At 37.3% G+C, this 16,717-nt stretch overlaps 1 protein-coding gene across 4 annotated transcripts in view; it reads right to left on the bottom strand.

Moving 5' to 3' along the window:
• The window catches only part of JPH1 (junctophilin 1), an 82,880-nt gene that overhangs the window by 18,884 nt on the left and 47,279 nt on the right, over positions 1-16,717 (bottom strand). For all 4 annotated transcript variants that reach the window (XM_066180023.1, XM_066180029.1, XM_066180039.1 and 1 more), the window contains exon 3: positions 9,026-9,144. In XM_066180023.1, the coding sequence (XP_066036120.1) occupies positions 9,026-9,144 (119 nt within the window). The remainder of the gene's footprint in view (positions 1-9,025; positions 9,145-16,717) is intronic.

The following is a 16,717-nucleotide window of genomic DNA, read 5'->3' as shown; positions in this document are numbered from 1 at the left end:
GGTACAAAAACCAGACTGCCTCTTCTCTCCCTTGTCAGTTCCTCCAAATCTGAAATTGAGTTACCCTACCATTAACACACCTGCATACAGAACCTAAACAGTATTTTTGTAATTTGCATTTTTTGTATTATCCAACAACTAAAGAGTCATTAAGGATAAAAGAATCCCTAAAAATAAGATTTTCTTCCTGTAAAGGTTTATAAATCCATCATTAAAGTGCAGACATATACACACCGAATGATCTGAACTGAGGAAAGACTACACTAAGGAATTTCAAAAACTGCCTGGGGTCAGCACCAAGAACAATGAATTTATTCTGACTATGTATCCAATCTCTGCTCCATTCCTGTAGCTGCTTTACTAGGTGACTGAAGTAGCTGAGGTATTTCCAAACCAGGGCAACATTTCCTAACTGTATCTGCATAGCAGTGTGCAAGCCTTTATACTTCTGGAATCAATACCATCAGAAAAATCTAATAAATTTATCTTACCTGGTAGAGGGCACTATGAGTGCTGCACAACAATCTCTAACACCTCGCTGGCATATCAGCTTATGGACACAGAAATTGCTTGTGACCAGCAATCTTAATTATGGCTTGCTTTGCTTACCCTACCTTTCTGTTGATGAATACTGACAGAACTTCAAAAAAATATCTGTCAAGATTACATGGTGATGCATATGACTCCTGTATCTAGGACAGGCTTCATTTTTCCAGGGTAGATAACGTACACACATTGTACTTAATGTGAATGATCCCAGCTAAATAACACATGCACTATAATCTACTTGAATGCTTCTAAGCCTGCAGGCTGCTTAACAGGCGATAAGTGAGAAGGTAAATTTTTAGCTTTTTCACAGAAAACCTAGAGACTACTTTACTTCATCTGAACTGCACTGGGGCAGCTGTTAACTGCAAAAGTAGTGTTTTTTAAGCTCCTAAAGGACGGGCAGAAGTGAAAGGCTGTAATCCTATTCTCATTGCAACTGCAATATTCTCTGAGAAGATGAATTTTAAATATAGACTGTTAATGTGGCATAATAGCTGTCTTTACTCATTAGAATTCACACTCCTTTACATTTCTCCCAGCGTGTCCAGATCTCTCTGACGTGATGATTCCCAAAGTTCTACAGAGTATTTCAGACTCAGTGTCACTGGGATCATGCAGAGAAGGGACCATTCTCCATGACGTGCTTCTGTATATACAGCCTGGAAGGGTATTAGCTACTTCTCTTACTTCTCTTATCACATTTCAAGTGCATGGCTATCATTCTGCTCCACAGGAGTTTGGCAACTGACCTCCACAGGAGCAGGTTCATATCTGCTCTTCAACTGGCCAAGTCTGTCAGCCTGTCTTAAGAACTGTTTTTTAGTAAATTTGATAACCAAGTGAATTTTTTGCCAAAGCCCTTCTAACTTTTGCTTCTTTTAAAATCCCTATTACATAAAGAGACAGTGCCTGTTTTTCTGAGAACACCCTTCTGTTCTTCCACTACAGAAAAAAAGCAGAGCCTAGGATTTGCACTCAGGGCTTGGGCTGTAGATGTCAGCACTTCTCATGCCTGTGGAATACGTTCCTAAAAGGCTCAAAACCAGGAAGACGGCAAATATATGTATGTCAGCAAACAACCAACATTACTTTTGAATATATAGGCATTGATATAAATAGGCAAAAAAACATGGAAATAACTAGACAGTTTCAGATTTCCACTGATTTTACAGATCTAGAGATGCATTACTGCCTTCAATTAAGACTTCAGATATTTCTAAGGGATTCATGATTATATGATATCACGTCAGACAATTTTTTTAGAAGTCCTCTTTATTGCCTTGTGATTATAGAAAATACACTTGAAATTATGAACTTGAAAGATGCAAAATCAGGAGTAAAATAAAGAGACTTGAAATTCACTGCTGTTGAAATATCTGGCTTTATGAATTTTCTCAGAAGGTTGAGGGCTAATCCAGTATTTTTCAAAAACAGTACCCATTACACTGTACTACACTTCCAGCAAAATTAATTTATTATATCTAGCACTAAAATTAATTATAAAGTGTAAGAGCCTGAAGTGACTGCTGCACTACAAATTTGAGAACAGGAGAAATACAACAGTCAATTCTGGTAAAACTAGGATATGTGAGCTGCTTAGTCTTGCATCCAAATCTGGCTTCTTTCCAATATGTTCTTGCTCTTTTGTATTTTAAGAGAAACACCACTACCCATGCCACTTACCATTCTGACCTCACAGTGTCATTTCTTCCCTTTCACATTAGTGCTCTAAGTTTTCATTTCTAAAGTCTAAGTTTGCAATATCCATTTACTGCTGTTCTCCTCCAAATCTACCCCATACTCTTCAGTTTGGCAACTGCCTCTGACAAAATACTTTCTGCTCTTCATGTGATACGTTTTGAGGAGCCTCTGTGATATTCTTAGTCACATTTCAGTACTAGTACTCCTCTCTTACCCTCCTTTGACACAGGCGACCATTCTCCTCTTCTGGAACAATTCTCGTCTGTTAAAATCTATGATTTATCCTTTTAATTTACCCATATTTTTCTTTCATTTTCATACCATGCTTTCAAGGAAAATAAAATTTTCAATTTCAATAATCTCTGATTGATTATTCTGTTCTTGGACTCTCTACCTTTCTTTTACGATCTTCATCCTGTTTAATTTCCCCATACAAAAACTACCAATTCCATGCTGGCTGTGTTTCAGCTCCAGGTTTTACTCCTGCCCAGACAGTGATCTGAATGAGTAACTATTACTGACTCAATAGGCAGTAATCTTCATCTTCTCCAAATTCTCAGCATAGTCTTCCACATTATACTGAACATTACTCTACATTACTCAGGTCTATAATATGAATTAGAATTTCATTTCTTGGGTATCTCCCTAGAGTCTCTTTCATTTTATATAAGTCTTAAATTTTGCACACTTTCTTGGAATGAAAGGTCATGTATATCAGCCATCTATTTCTGTGGCCTTGACAAACACAGAATGCAGCTGCAAAGATTACTTTTCTCTAATGGTCCACATCACATGTTAAAAGTGTAACAGGAGAAATCTAACCTTTTAAACATAATTTAAATCTCCACTAGGATAATAAAATCCTTTCAAAATAGACCACCACACTCCACTGAAAATTAGCACTGTAAGGAAAGTTCTCAGTTCTTTGTTAGCTGAATTTCAACATGGAACAAATATTTATGACGTGGTTATAAATAGGATTTATAATGGAAATTTTGACACTGTGATAATACTCCCATGTGATAGACCCTACTTCATCTTGTCCTTGGCTGGACACCATGACAGACCAATATAGAAATTCACTGGAGCAGGCCAACAGTGTCCTGGAAGGAATGGTTCTTTTTCAGAGCAAACGAATGGTTTTTAACAGGAGAAAGGAAGCACCAACCTCTTTCTCTTAGACTAGACCTGTAATTAACACTCCCATAGTGCCAAATTAGGTATGTACACCTAGGCTAGGATTTGAAAAGTTACTTCAAGATAGCAACACAGCTGAGACAGCACTGAAGTTAGGCTTCTAACTACTTTCATGGTCAGATCCTACAGCCTTTACTAAGCAACCACAAATTTCATCTGGATGCAAATTAACTAGCTCACTACCTATGCAAGTCTGTGAAAATTACAGTGATTGCAACAGCTTTATCTCTCTACAGGAAACTGGTTCTCTGTTATTAGTCTTAAAAGTTAATTTGCTCAAAACTAATTAGGCATATTTTTTCCTAAGCAAATAATTTGATTATGTGACTCAAAAGTATGTTGGAGAGATTGAGAAAGAATCCTGAAGAATCAAGGCTACGCCTTTGCAAACTCTCTTTGCTTTGCCTGCTCTCATGCATGCTCTCCTGTCCCAGATGCATTGCAGGAACACTGAGGAGTGGGTTGAGCCAGCAGGTGTTAGGCAGTGCAGCAGGATGTATGCAGACTCCCAGCAAGCTGGATGGCCCTTACACTGGGTGAGAGGAAAGATGTGGAAGGGTGGGGGCATCTGTACCTAGGGCTTGGTGAGACAGGTGATAAATCTGAAAGTCATGTTGTGAAGACTGGTATGACATGACTCAGAAAAAGAAAGGGGAGAACAAGAATAAAGCTTGTAATGGGCACCATTTCTTTTAATGCACCTTCTTTCTTTGATTACTGGGTACAACAGAAATGCATTAGGATACTTCTATAGGCTCTGGCTTCTCCAGAGTTCTGCAGAAAGAGGATAGAAGCAATAAATTGTAGAGAAAAAACGGCATAGCAAGAAACCCAATAACAATCTGTGAGGATAATGAAGTCATATGTAGAATAAATTCAGACAATGAACAGGCTCTTGTATGACTAAGAATAAGGAGCGAGCTTCCGTATGCTTTAAGGCACAAATGACGGCATGGCTGGTAACTTTAATCAGGCAAAACTCTCACTGTACTTGGCTTTTTAAATAAAACTATCTGGTCTGGCCTACATGCATTTAGCCAGGACATTCCAGTTAATTAGCATCAACCAGAAATCTCTCTTTCCTCTCCATATGGAGTTTGCATTTTGAGAACTCGAGGAGGTGGTGATGGCATAGAAGAGGAAGCTGGGAAGGATGGATTTTTTCCTTAAGCTACAGACATCTACCACTGGTCAAAAGAGAATGTAAACCACAGTTCCTCTTTAAGTCATTAGAGGCTATTATGAATTGCCTTGTAACAAACTTAAAATGCTTATTTCTGAAACTAGTAATGTTCAGCATGTTAATACTGAAGCTTTAACAGTAACCAAATCTTATAGTAAAAAAATACTACTAAACCCTGCCAAATTCTTATTCTTATAATTATAATTAGAAAGCCTTTGCTCAAATATTTCACCTAAAGTAATTCTGTCCATCTCTAAACTTGAACAGCTTTAATTTATAAACTGATCCTTGATTTCTCTCATGTCTTGTTTAGGTGAAAGGCTGGATGAATTGTTTTGGTGATCCATATATGTTTATCTGGCCGCTGGTTGGCCTGACGAATAATCTGCCAGAAAACAATTCAGATCTGAATTTCCAGACCTTTACTGCTGTATGGTAAAGTGCCCAGACTGCTCTTACCCTGCAGCAATGTAGTTGTACTTTTTCATTTAATCAAATGTTATTCATTCAAACTGAATGAAAGAGTTTTTATCCATTTGCTGCGGGATATATATGCACACAGACAATTATGGCTTAGCTGTCCACTCTGTGCAAGTCCATACTTCAATTTACCTCCTGATAGTGTGTTTACATGATCACATCCTAAAGATGGTCTGTGAATTTAGAATGAATGTGTCAGCCTAAGCATTCACTAACCTTGTGCAAGACTAGAACAATATTCCCCCTTTTTACTGAGTGTCAAAAACCTTTCTTTTCTGTTACACCTTTGATACAGTATTTCCATCGGTCATTTGTTCTTCTCTAGGTTTTAACAACAGACACAAAACAGCACTTATTTTTTTGTCTAAGCAAAGGCAAATCTCAAACTGTCCCTGGATGACTCCCTTGAATGAGGCTATGACTCAGGTTTCATTTGTTTCCTGTCCTGGTGTGCTCTCTTTTGACACATCCACAAGTTTAGTGATGCCTGGAGGAAACAAACAGGTCAGAGCTGGGATTTCTCAGAATTTATTTGTTGATAAAAAGGCCAGTAAAGTATGGTCTCTATAAAGAGTATAACATTTATTAATTCTACAAAATAGAGAGCCTTGTGGGTAGGGCTCTGCAAAGACACACATCCTCGTAATTATTAATCACTAGCCAAATACCTGCCACAGCAAAAGTAGAAGCAGGGTCTAGCCTGAGAACAGCATGAACAAACTCAGGGAAAACAGCTCTCTGCAACCTTGTAAGTCCTTACACTACAGCTCTGACCTTTTCAGTCATACTTGGCTTTCCTTATATGCAAATACTAAGGCAATCAGTCACTGGGAGACCTGAATCTCTACATTTCTACAGTACCTCATTATTATTCTTACCTGCTGGATGCTACTTTACTTCCTACTGCTTTGTTCTCCTTTGAGTCTCCTTTTAAACTACATTACAAAGGCAGAACCTCTTGGCAGCTTCTGATGAATGCCTTAATGAACGTAAAGGTGAAACATGAGAGAAAGTATTTGGGATATGAACTGCCATGGTACAATGAATGATGAATATTCACTATAATTATAATTTGTGTGTAATACCAGGCTATATGGCCCAGAAAGTTGCTTTTTACGAACCTGAAATTTAAGAGCTTTATCAAAATGTTTTCAAATATTGAAATGGTTTTAGGCTACAAGTAATTCAGAGAGCACTCATTAAGACAGAAAAGAATGCTTCTGTTGTTTAGAGAAAAGTATTTGTATTTCACTTCTTTTTGTCTCTGTTTCAAGAGGCTTGTTGATACGCTACATACATTTACTGCTGACAGCATGCTGGCCTACCATACTAAGCAGTTAAGGAAATAAGAGAAAAATTGCACTTTCCCATCATAACCTATTTTCAAGACAATTTTGTACAATGGAAAGCTTTCACTTAACTACAGTTTAGGAGAATGAGACAGAACACTTACTGATACCTTTTAGCAGCACTTACAGATACTGTAAAAATAAAAAGCTCAAGCAACAGAAGAAAACCAAGAATTTTCTATTAGGAAGCAGTAAGAGTTACCTTCATTTCATGAAAAAAGCTGTCTGAAAAGCAGGTACTTACTTCTGTTTGTGAGAGTGAATCTGAATACTTAGAAATATTGATCTCTTTTATTACCATAAACGATAAAAGCTAACAGTAATCCTGTCCAGTTACTCTTGGCATGACTCTTGGGAAATGCTTGAACAAACAAGTATGTGTACAAGTGAGTGGGTTAACTGGTACCACACAAAAAAAAGTGTATCTGAAAAAGGCATCATGTACACCAAGCCTGGAAAAGATCTTAGACATGATGGTGCTTGAAATTGTCACAAAGATGTGTGAACCTGGTGGTTTGCAGGAGTTTATTTGGGATAACTGAGATTTAGTGAACATCTTGGCATTTAAAAGTTGTTTACGTAATGGGAAAAGATTTTTTTTTTCAAATGTATACAAATATGCTGTATTTGACTATCTTGAAAACAATTAGAGAATTCAAAATTTAGAGTCCAGAAAAGGTATTTATCTTTTGCTCGGAGCTAGCTAACAGAGAACTGAGTAAGCAAACTTTGAGAAATGCTTTGCTGTGTCATTCCATACATATCCAGCTGCACTTGGGGAGGGGATACAAACTCTCCTCTTCTGTAATTAGAATAAAAGTTTCAAGTGAGAGGACAATAAGTTCCCACACATTCTCTCCCATGTCTGAGCTGATTTGTCAGCAATGCTATTTCAATTCCTGTGGCAGCGAGCAAAAAGACACCTGAGAAATTCTTGATCTGGGTGATTTCTTGTTGTCAAATGTCACACTGTCAGATGCTGGCATTTTCACTCGAGTACTCTCGTAATTTCTTTATTTGAAGCGTTTGGCAGCTTTCAAATAGTTTCTTTCCAAATGCTATAATTCTTTGCATGGATAAGGTTATCACTTGTTAACTTATGAATGGCAAGATGGCCTGCTGCTGTTAACTGGGATTTCTTCAGCTAGTGGAGAATGAAGTAACGAAAAGTGAAAAAGACTTGAGTATGATAGCAGTAAGTATGGGCCAATAATATAAATCCACAGGACAGGTTGTACTGAGGAAATTCCCAACAGTGAAAAGTACATATTTATACTGTTTTAAAGCTACTACAGTCTTACTACTGGAAATAGTTCTGTTGAGTTTTACCAACAGTTCTGGACTGCCATGTTCAAAAAGGATGAATTTATATCAGGATGTGTACAAAGAAAGTCTGCAAGACTGGTAAAGGGAATGAAAATGCCAATCAGGTGAACAATCTTTGACTTAGGCACTAAATGAACACAAAAAGAGGTCCCCAACTTCCTTAACCCCAAAACCCATTCCCCCTCTACAACCAAGTACTTAGGAATAAAGAAAAAAACCAACCACTCTATAAGGTTACTGACAGGAAAGATTTAGTAACAAGTTATATACAGTGACCACTTGAACTAAAAATTGGAAGTAAATAGTTCTGTTTTAAGAAAATGTTGCAGAATGTTGTTCTTTGCTTTTGTGGGTCATTATAGCCTGAACGCATTTAAATAAGTAAGTCTGTGTCTGAAACAAGGATGAGCGGAAAATGACAGTAAGTGAAAATGAATCTCAGAGCTGTAATCTGTATTAGCATGCGAGTACAGGCAGATCCTTGAAAAGTAATAACAAGATATGACTCAACTCAATTTGACAGGTGAAAGAAAGGGCAGACATGAAAAGACATTAAACTGGCAAATGGAGTTGCCATTTTAAAATTATCCAATTTTAAGCTCAAGAGCAGTACACAGAAATACGAACCTCATGGAAAGACAGCAGAAAAACAAAACAAAACCAACTTTGCTTCTTCCTAGAGCAACTTTTCTAACCCTGCGACAGACGAAAATGGGCTGCAATGCTGATGTAAGTGAGACAGACTTAGTTCTATGCCACCATGAATATGGGACTAATGTTCTACAGAGGAAGATTCCCTTAGAGGATATGTATGTCTAATGGTAAAGCATTCTCCAAAATTCAGACCTTATCTAACCAAGACTGTCAGGAATTCCACTGGACAGTAAAAAAGCTATAAATCTTCCCACTAATAAACACATTATAGAATTAATCCAAATTTCTGTTGATTTGTGATTGAAGTCTTTGACACTGTCCTGAACAAACTATTAATCTGAGGCAAAGTTATATGCTTGATACTGACTTTTCAACACTCAACTGTTTTCATACAAAGAAATAGTCACCAAATGATTAGAAATGGAAAATGAAATCTCCTTGAGCAATGTACACTCTTCATGACATACACACGACTTACTTCTGTATAAAAGACAACATTCAAGATGGAATCAATGCTTTAACTTAACACAAAATCTTTTCACTGCAATAAAACAAACAGCCACATAAACCCCCAATCTCCAATTACCTGGTTGGTAGAAATTTGGTGAAAGTTCTCTGGCAACTGCTCTTGCAATGTCACATTCCTGGCGAGCAGCCTGAGCAGCCTGATCCGCAGCATCAGCTTTAGCTCTTGCATGTGCAGTTCTGTACGAAGCAGAAAACAGTTTATATACAGAGGAGTATTTCATCAGTTTCATCAAATATGTGAGAGCAAAGGACCTCAGCTATCATACACTATTCTTACAGTGCAGTCTAAGGATAAATTGTGAGGAACTGCAAATCAGTGAAGTATTTCAGGATCAAATCACTATTCCTCTCAGCTCTTCAGTCCTGCTCATCCTTGGATCATATTTACTTGCAGGAACACAATTTACAGCCCAAGCTTGTAATTAAAATTTCTAAATGGAAGAAAAGAATTTTATCTGACAGAAACATGGGATTAGGATTTATTTACATTTTACCAGAATGTGTACAGAAGTGCACAGAAGGTCAGACTGGGCCACCACACTGACTCCTGAACAGGGTTGTAGGATTTCAAGACACATGGTGTTCAAAGGGACTGAGGAATGCTACTACCTTTACCACATTTCAAAGTTAATGCTGGGTCAATGCTGGGTGCCATGTAAAAATTTATGACGGGCAAAATTCAAGTATATTGGCCCAAAAAATAGGAAATGTCTTCCACAATCAGATCATGCTGGTAAGGAATAGCCTAGAAAATGTGTTTAATACTTCAATAGGCATTTGTAGAAATGGGGACTTAACTGTCCTAAATTCTTGTAACTCACTGAATTTCAAATCCAAAAACAATCTGAAAAGGAAACTTTTCTGATGTCAAGACAACAATACTTTGGTAAAGTAATCTTCATGCTGCTTTCACTTTTTTCCTCTCGCTTTTTCTCAAAAAACCCCAAGAACAGCTTGTGCAAAGGCCTCTGATTCCAGATTGCAAACTGATAGTTGTTTTACTGCAGGTTTGCATCACTGCTTGTCCCGTCTTCCCTCACCACTTCATTTTCCGAACAGTCATCTGTTCGAAAATTCCTGATGGCAGTGATCTCTCTGTGCCTCTACAGCATTAGCACACAGCCTATAGCTTTGAAATGACTCATTAGAACAGAGGAGAAGGTAAACATTGCAAACCAGGAGAATATTTTGAGACTCTAAAGACATTACTAACATTTCTAAACCAAATACATTAAATTTTGTGATCTCATCACTTTTCTCGTAACACTCTAGTGGAAAACTGACACAGAAGTAAGAAAAGAACTAGTTAACAGGACAACAATAGCACCAAATTTTATGACATGTGCCTGGTAATAGCAATTAAATAAATGAAAATTTCTAACAACTTCACTGTGAAAATTCAGTTTTATTTTCAAGACATAAAGAAAGGTTCTATGTGTTTTAGACAAAAGAAGAATTAAATGTTAGCATTAACCAGAATGAGCATCAAGAGATTAACAGTACGGCAGACTTTGCATTTCTAAAAGGATGTTTAATCCCGTAGGGTACTAGTATAAACACAGACATAAAAAAACCCACATAGACAGTTTCATCTGTGGTGCCTGGAGAAGATTTATTTAAGTTACATCCTCCCTAAAATGTGTGTGGGGATAAATGTTGAATGTTCTTTCAAAGCTTAGCTTGTCATAATTTACTGGATAAATATTAGCTTATGCTGCCTTCTTGCAGGTCCCCCTAGGTCTGTGAGAAAAAAGATAATGAGCAAATGAGTTGTAACACCTTCACTCAGGATGGGGGAAAGAAACTGTTAATGAAAACAAATGCACCATATAATCCCATATGTGTTCTGTGCAGTTCATGAATGGGTGTATGATGTGTGCTTGCTTAGTAACAGTAATCAAACCCGTTCTTTCTCCAGAATCATTATTTTCAATTAGATGAGCTATTCTTAGCTCCTGCATAATTATGTCTATGTAGCATAAACCTAATGAAGCAATCCTAGCACTGGGACATTGTTTTGTGAGACAATAATGTAGTCTGCTCATAGATAAACTAGACACTGGTCATCTTTTTGTGATGAAAAAACAACCAGACTACTCCCATATAAAAAGATTCTAATACTATTGCTACTGCTAAGACAGACATTTTAAAAGCTAATATACTAAATAACCAGCACCAGGAAAATATACTGCCAGGATAGTACATTTATTTATTGATGCCTATGAATTTTCTGTATTATTAAATACAGGAAACAAAACAGACATTCTGTTGGAAAATACACTATCAATTAGTTAAGGAATTAAATGGTGACATGAGTAAAAAGCCAGTGTAACTTTGTCTTATGAAGCTGGGCAGAGCAGGTCACAACAGGAAGAAGCCAAAGGAACAGAAGGTAAATGAGCACAGCTTTCCTTGGCTGCCTTATCTCACACCTCTTTTTTCAACTCACACTTCCTGCTATTCTGCCCCATTTGTACTCTCAGTGAGGAGTTCCAGCAGATCAGAAGAGGAGCGAGCCCTGCCAAGGCATGTCCCAGCAGTGACACACGGGAGCAGAGCCTCAGCGCTGAGAGGCGATGCAGCAAGAGGAACTAACCAGCCCTGGGGGGCCAGGCACAAGAACATGTTTATGCTCCTCAGCAGGCCTTCCACAGCCAGACTGAGGTGCGTGCACATGCCTGTGCTGAGACACTTTCCTGACAGCCTCCTCACCGCTCATGAGCAGTGACAAAAGTGACAAGAATGGGAGAAAGTGGCAGAGCTGATCCTTCTGTACAGAACAGCAGCTCTGTGCCCTGCCTGGGAACGCAGGCTCTCCGCAATGTGCAATTGTTGGCTGTTTATCACCTTGGCATTTGGATGCTTCACTGGCTAACTTCAGCAACGTGCATTTTATCATCTCCATTTGCAACTGCATACCTAGATAATTTTTAAACTTCTTGCACATCTATTTTTAAGTGTTAGACTCAAATAATTTTTCTGTTGCTTTTTGTTTTCCTGTTTTTTTTTTTTTATTCTGACTTCGACATTTGATTTGCCTGTATGTTTTCCAGATGCCTTGCTTACAATTACTGCTGCTTGACACAATATTTTGTCTGTACTTGTTTTATTCTGCCTTGAACTGACCCACACACTATCAGACCAGTACTATCAGAAACGATGGAGAATTTTTTTAGTTTTGAATGACAATTTTTGGAAAGGAGAACTATCCAAGCAGAAATAGAATCCATTTGCTCCATTTATCCTTCACACAGTTTTGGAAAGCTTTCTTTACCTTTCATTTCAGGGGTAAATTTGTCACTGTAATGTCTCCAAGTTTTGTTTGCTATCAGCAAGCGTTCATAGAAATTTAAGTCTATGATATATCACATCAATATGACCACATCTGAATGACCACCATTCTACTTAAGAGCTGTTTTTTTTCTCCAGGGAACTTTATGTCCTTTGCTATGACAAGAGATCTTGATGAGAACTCTTGAAAGCAAAACTTGAAAAAAAAGTCTCCTTTCCTCTCCCCAACCAAGAAAAAGACTGCGGTAGGTTTTTTTCCAGGAAGGACTGAGCTCATGTTTCAGCGGCAAATAGAAATTATACGGGAAAGAAAGCAATCCACAGATTGCAAAACAGTGCAGAAAGATAAGTAACCTGCTTTGAAATGCTGCATTCAGGTTATAATCTATAGCAAAGGACTTTAACGACTTTTTTAAGTGAATAGGTAGTTCTTTGCAAAAATTATTTCTCAGCAACTGTAATACCTAATACACACTAGTAACTTCTGAATTACTGTGTGGTTATATATGTATTTCTCCTGGAAAGTATCGGGACTATCATTAATATTCCACGTGATGTGTCAAACACACCCCTGAAAGCTTTCACATGAATATAAAAATTAAAGTATTTACCGAAATCAATTCATATTTAGAGGGACAGTCTACCACTTCACTAATGAATTCACAGAGGTGTTAAATTCAATGAAGACAGGGGCTTCAGATTAAGTTGTATCTGTGGCAGGAATCAAAATGTACTTATATTAAAAAGGAATGTGTAGCTATAGCTCATGGGGAGTCCTGGTAGCACAAGGCAGCATGTGAAGTCCCTATAGATACCTGGTAGATGTCAGTCTCTAGGAGTCTCTGACCAGGGAGTGAGGGCTGGGGGACCAGTGCCTGACTGAAAACCTGAGAAACTGCATACCAGGGTCTAATTTTTAGAGCAGCCTAAGTTTTCTAGACTGGTATCACTACTGACACCTTTCTGTTCTGTGATTCACTGGGTAGGTAAACAGGAACACATCATACTAACTAAACAGAAATTATAAACCCAGAGCCAGAGGCTTCTAACAAGCAGCTCCTCCTTCTTTCAGCAACATTATAGTCAGATTTCTATCTATTTATGTATGAAAAATAACTTGAAGGAGGAGTGCTGAGGCTTGAAGAGCTTAAACAATATTATCTCCCCTACTGCAGCAACAATGCTTATATACAATGCCATGTGCCTGGAATGCATTATGTAACATTTATCTATATTTAAAACCCATTTAGAACTATCCATTACCCTCCAGATTATTTTGTATTTCCATGGCATCCTTCAACACATTTGTAATGCTGCCTCACTCAGAGTCAACTAAAAATGTAAGCAGCATACGTTTACTTTGTTTAATTTTTCAGATTTTATGAAACACAGTGAATCCAGCATAAAGCTTTCCAGGAGCTTGCTTTCTATTTCTTAAAATTATAAAAATAACTTCGCCTTCAATTTGCCAAATATATGACACAGAATTATGCTCCTATCACATTATCCGAAACGAATAATATTTACAATGTTAAATTAACAGATTTCTGTATTGTAAGAACAAAAATATCAGTAATGGCCAAACCTACATGAAGTTCTCAAGAGATATTTTTTATTAATGACAGCTATCAGGTTTATCTGTGTAACAATTACATATTGTGTATGTAATGTTACCCATTACCATCCTTCTTGAAACTGGAATTCTCTAAAAAGAAACCTTCCTTCCTAAATTCAAAAATGCAGTGATTGTTCTAGGAAGCAGACAGTATTGTGTTGAGGTTTTTTTTTTTCCCCAGGTATAAAACTTTCCAACATTTTCACATTTTTTCCTATCTGTCAGAGAAAAACTTTGCAATCTACAAAACCACGTTCTGCTAAAATTGGTACAGAGACCTGTAGCATTTCCAGGTAAAATGAACTGGAGAGAAAGACTTTAAGGGAAGTTCTTTGATAGACAATTTTTTCCTTGCCCCCATTTTACTCCTATATTCTCCTGATATTATACATCAGTAATGAAAGCTTAATATATATAGAACATCTATGCATTTTTTTTTTTTTAACACTGCAAGTGACAGACTGGAATTTATCAAGTGTGCTATTCATTCTTCTCAGCTTCTTTCAGTGGTAATACTGGGTGAAAACCAATATTCTTCTATGGTAGAATTAAGAATAAATACTTGCATGACTGTGTACAGCTACCTAAGAATTCTTGGCTTCATCTCTCAGCAACTCATTGCTATAATAGTGTAAAAGTGAGGGTAGGTCACTGAAAACCTGCAAGGAGTGGGGGTCTCTGAGAGAAACAGGAAGAGGAAAAAGAATGACTAACATATAATGCAATACAAGAGCTTCACAACAGTAAGAAACTTAAAGTGATCCTAAACTCCAGTTTGAATAAACAAAATGAGACACATGCCCTCAGCTGAACTTTTCTTTATCCTTTGTGCTTTACTAAATTTTAATCTCAACCAGCCACTCCTTCTTTATGAACTGACTTCACTCAGTAACTGGACTAGTTTGGTACTAGCAGTGAAGTCTGATGTAGTAGAGCATGAGCAGGTCTATTACGCAAACACTGCAGGCACATCAATCTGTATCTCTTAACTAATGGATTTTGCTTCTGAAAACTCCTCCTTACGAGCCTAAATTAATTTCTCATATTTTTCAGTCTTTACTCATATTAGAGGAACTTAAAGAATACTAACCTTTAGTTAATACCTCCTGAAAAGCTGAGGAAATTCCTCACACTTGGTAAACAGCCAATCTGGTTTTGGTACTTGAAAAGATAACCTGGGGCTAATGACTGGTAAACCAGATGTCAGTTTTAGGCATAAATAACAGCATAAATAAATTTGGGCTACTTCCACAGAGATTTATAGGCTAACAGTGTATTGTGCCAGGCATCTTATTTTAACAAAGTATTTTGCCAAACACTTCACACACATGTAAAGATTATGGGTCCTGTACCTTATCTTGTTTGCCTTGATTTAACATACTTGGACTATTTTTTTTAAGGTTTCTGATTTTGTACCCTGCGGCAATGTATTTAAACAATAGCATAAATTACATGGAATTAATAAAGTACATATAAATGGATTAAAAGCTAACTGTGACATATTTCAAAGCTTAATGCACAAGACATCAAAGAAAACAGTTGACATGTGCATTTTACCTTAGTAGTTATCTTTTTGTTACAGAGTTGTTCTAATATTTCACTTTTAGAATGTCTCAATACAAGCTAAAACATACTGTGGTAGAGCTGGCAAGTTATACAACTTCGGAATTCTCAAAAACCCCAAGGACAATTTACTGTAACCTAAAGCTGCTGTAATCTACAGTTTACTGCAACATGAAGTTCAATCAGACCAACTCCAAACACCACTCTGTTTAAGTGTACCAAAACAAAACACTGGGAAACAAAAATCCAGTCAGTATTGGAGATGGTCATGGAAAGCAGCACAAAGGCAGACGACACCCTGCTGGCTAGTCCCACATGCCTCCGCAAAAGGAAGGGTTAATGTGGTCTTGATACTGTTAGAAACAAAAATCCAGAATAAACTGAGGAATTTGTTTTTGCTGTACTACATAATCCAGCATCCATAGAACCACTAAGGGAACAACACCTTATTATAAACAACTTATTATTCACCCAAAGGTGTGAATAATAAGGTGAATAATAAGTTCACATCCCAAGAAGGATAAAGTAATTACTTTTCCCACAATTCATTATTCCACATAATAACTGTGGATCTAAAAAGACAAGCTTTTTGACTTACACTTCTTGAGCCTTCTATTTACTTGTTATTGAAAAAACCCACTGAGAAGCCACTTATCAAGTTGTACACACAGCTATCTGACAGTGGAATATGGGGAAGACATAAAGGGGAAAATAAGTGTTTCAGACAAAGACATAACTGCTCCAACAGTTAGAAGCTGCACTTAGGCACAGTCAACCTTGAAATCTTATGGGTGTATTTTAGAGAGAAAAAGATGGATATTTCTAAGCCTTTGCAATGATATTAGGCACTGTAATAGAAGTGCTCTTTAATCCATTTTCTGAGAAAAGAATTACATAGTCTTTTGTTTACAGGAAGTGAGATTGGTTGATTTTGGGACTGTTTACATTAGGTATTTCCGACAGATGACATAAGGGCTCTGATCATCTCATTGGAGACACACATCTTACTTCACTAAAATATGAAACTTTTTTCAGTTTGGAGCTCTGAACTGTACAAATGTCAGACTCCTGCAGTGGTCAGCATAAACGTGCCCTGCTGTGACTACAAATATGGCAAACACCAATCTATGTGCTTGTTGAAGAATCAGCTGCCTTCTTACGTTGAGATTTAGAACATGTTTTTATTCTCCTTTAGACCTCTAGGGTCCACATCAATAAACCCAGAACGGGTCAGCAACTCAGGAGTGCAAAGTTACTCAGTTCGGTAACACACAGCAGTGC

This window comes from Chamaea fasciata, unplaced genomic scaffold (genome assembly GCF_029207755.1).
Source record: "Chamaea fasciata isolate MVZ Bird 193981 ecotype frontalis unplaced genomic scaffold, bChaFas1.0.hap1 SCAF_1, whole genome shotgun sequence".
NCBI classification, from domain to species: domain Eukaryota; kingdom Metazoa; phylum Chordata; class Aves; order Passeriformes; family Sylviidae; genus Chamaea; species Chamaea fasciata.
Note: the sequence above shows the minus strand (reverse complement) of the source record. Positions and strands in the feature narration are given on the sequence as shown.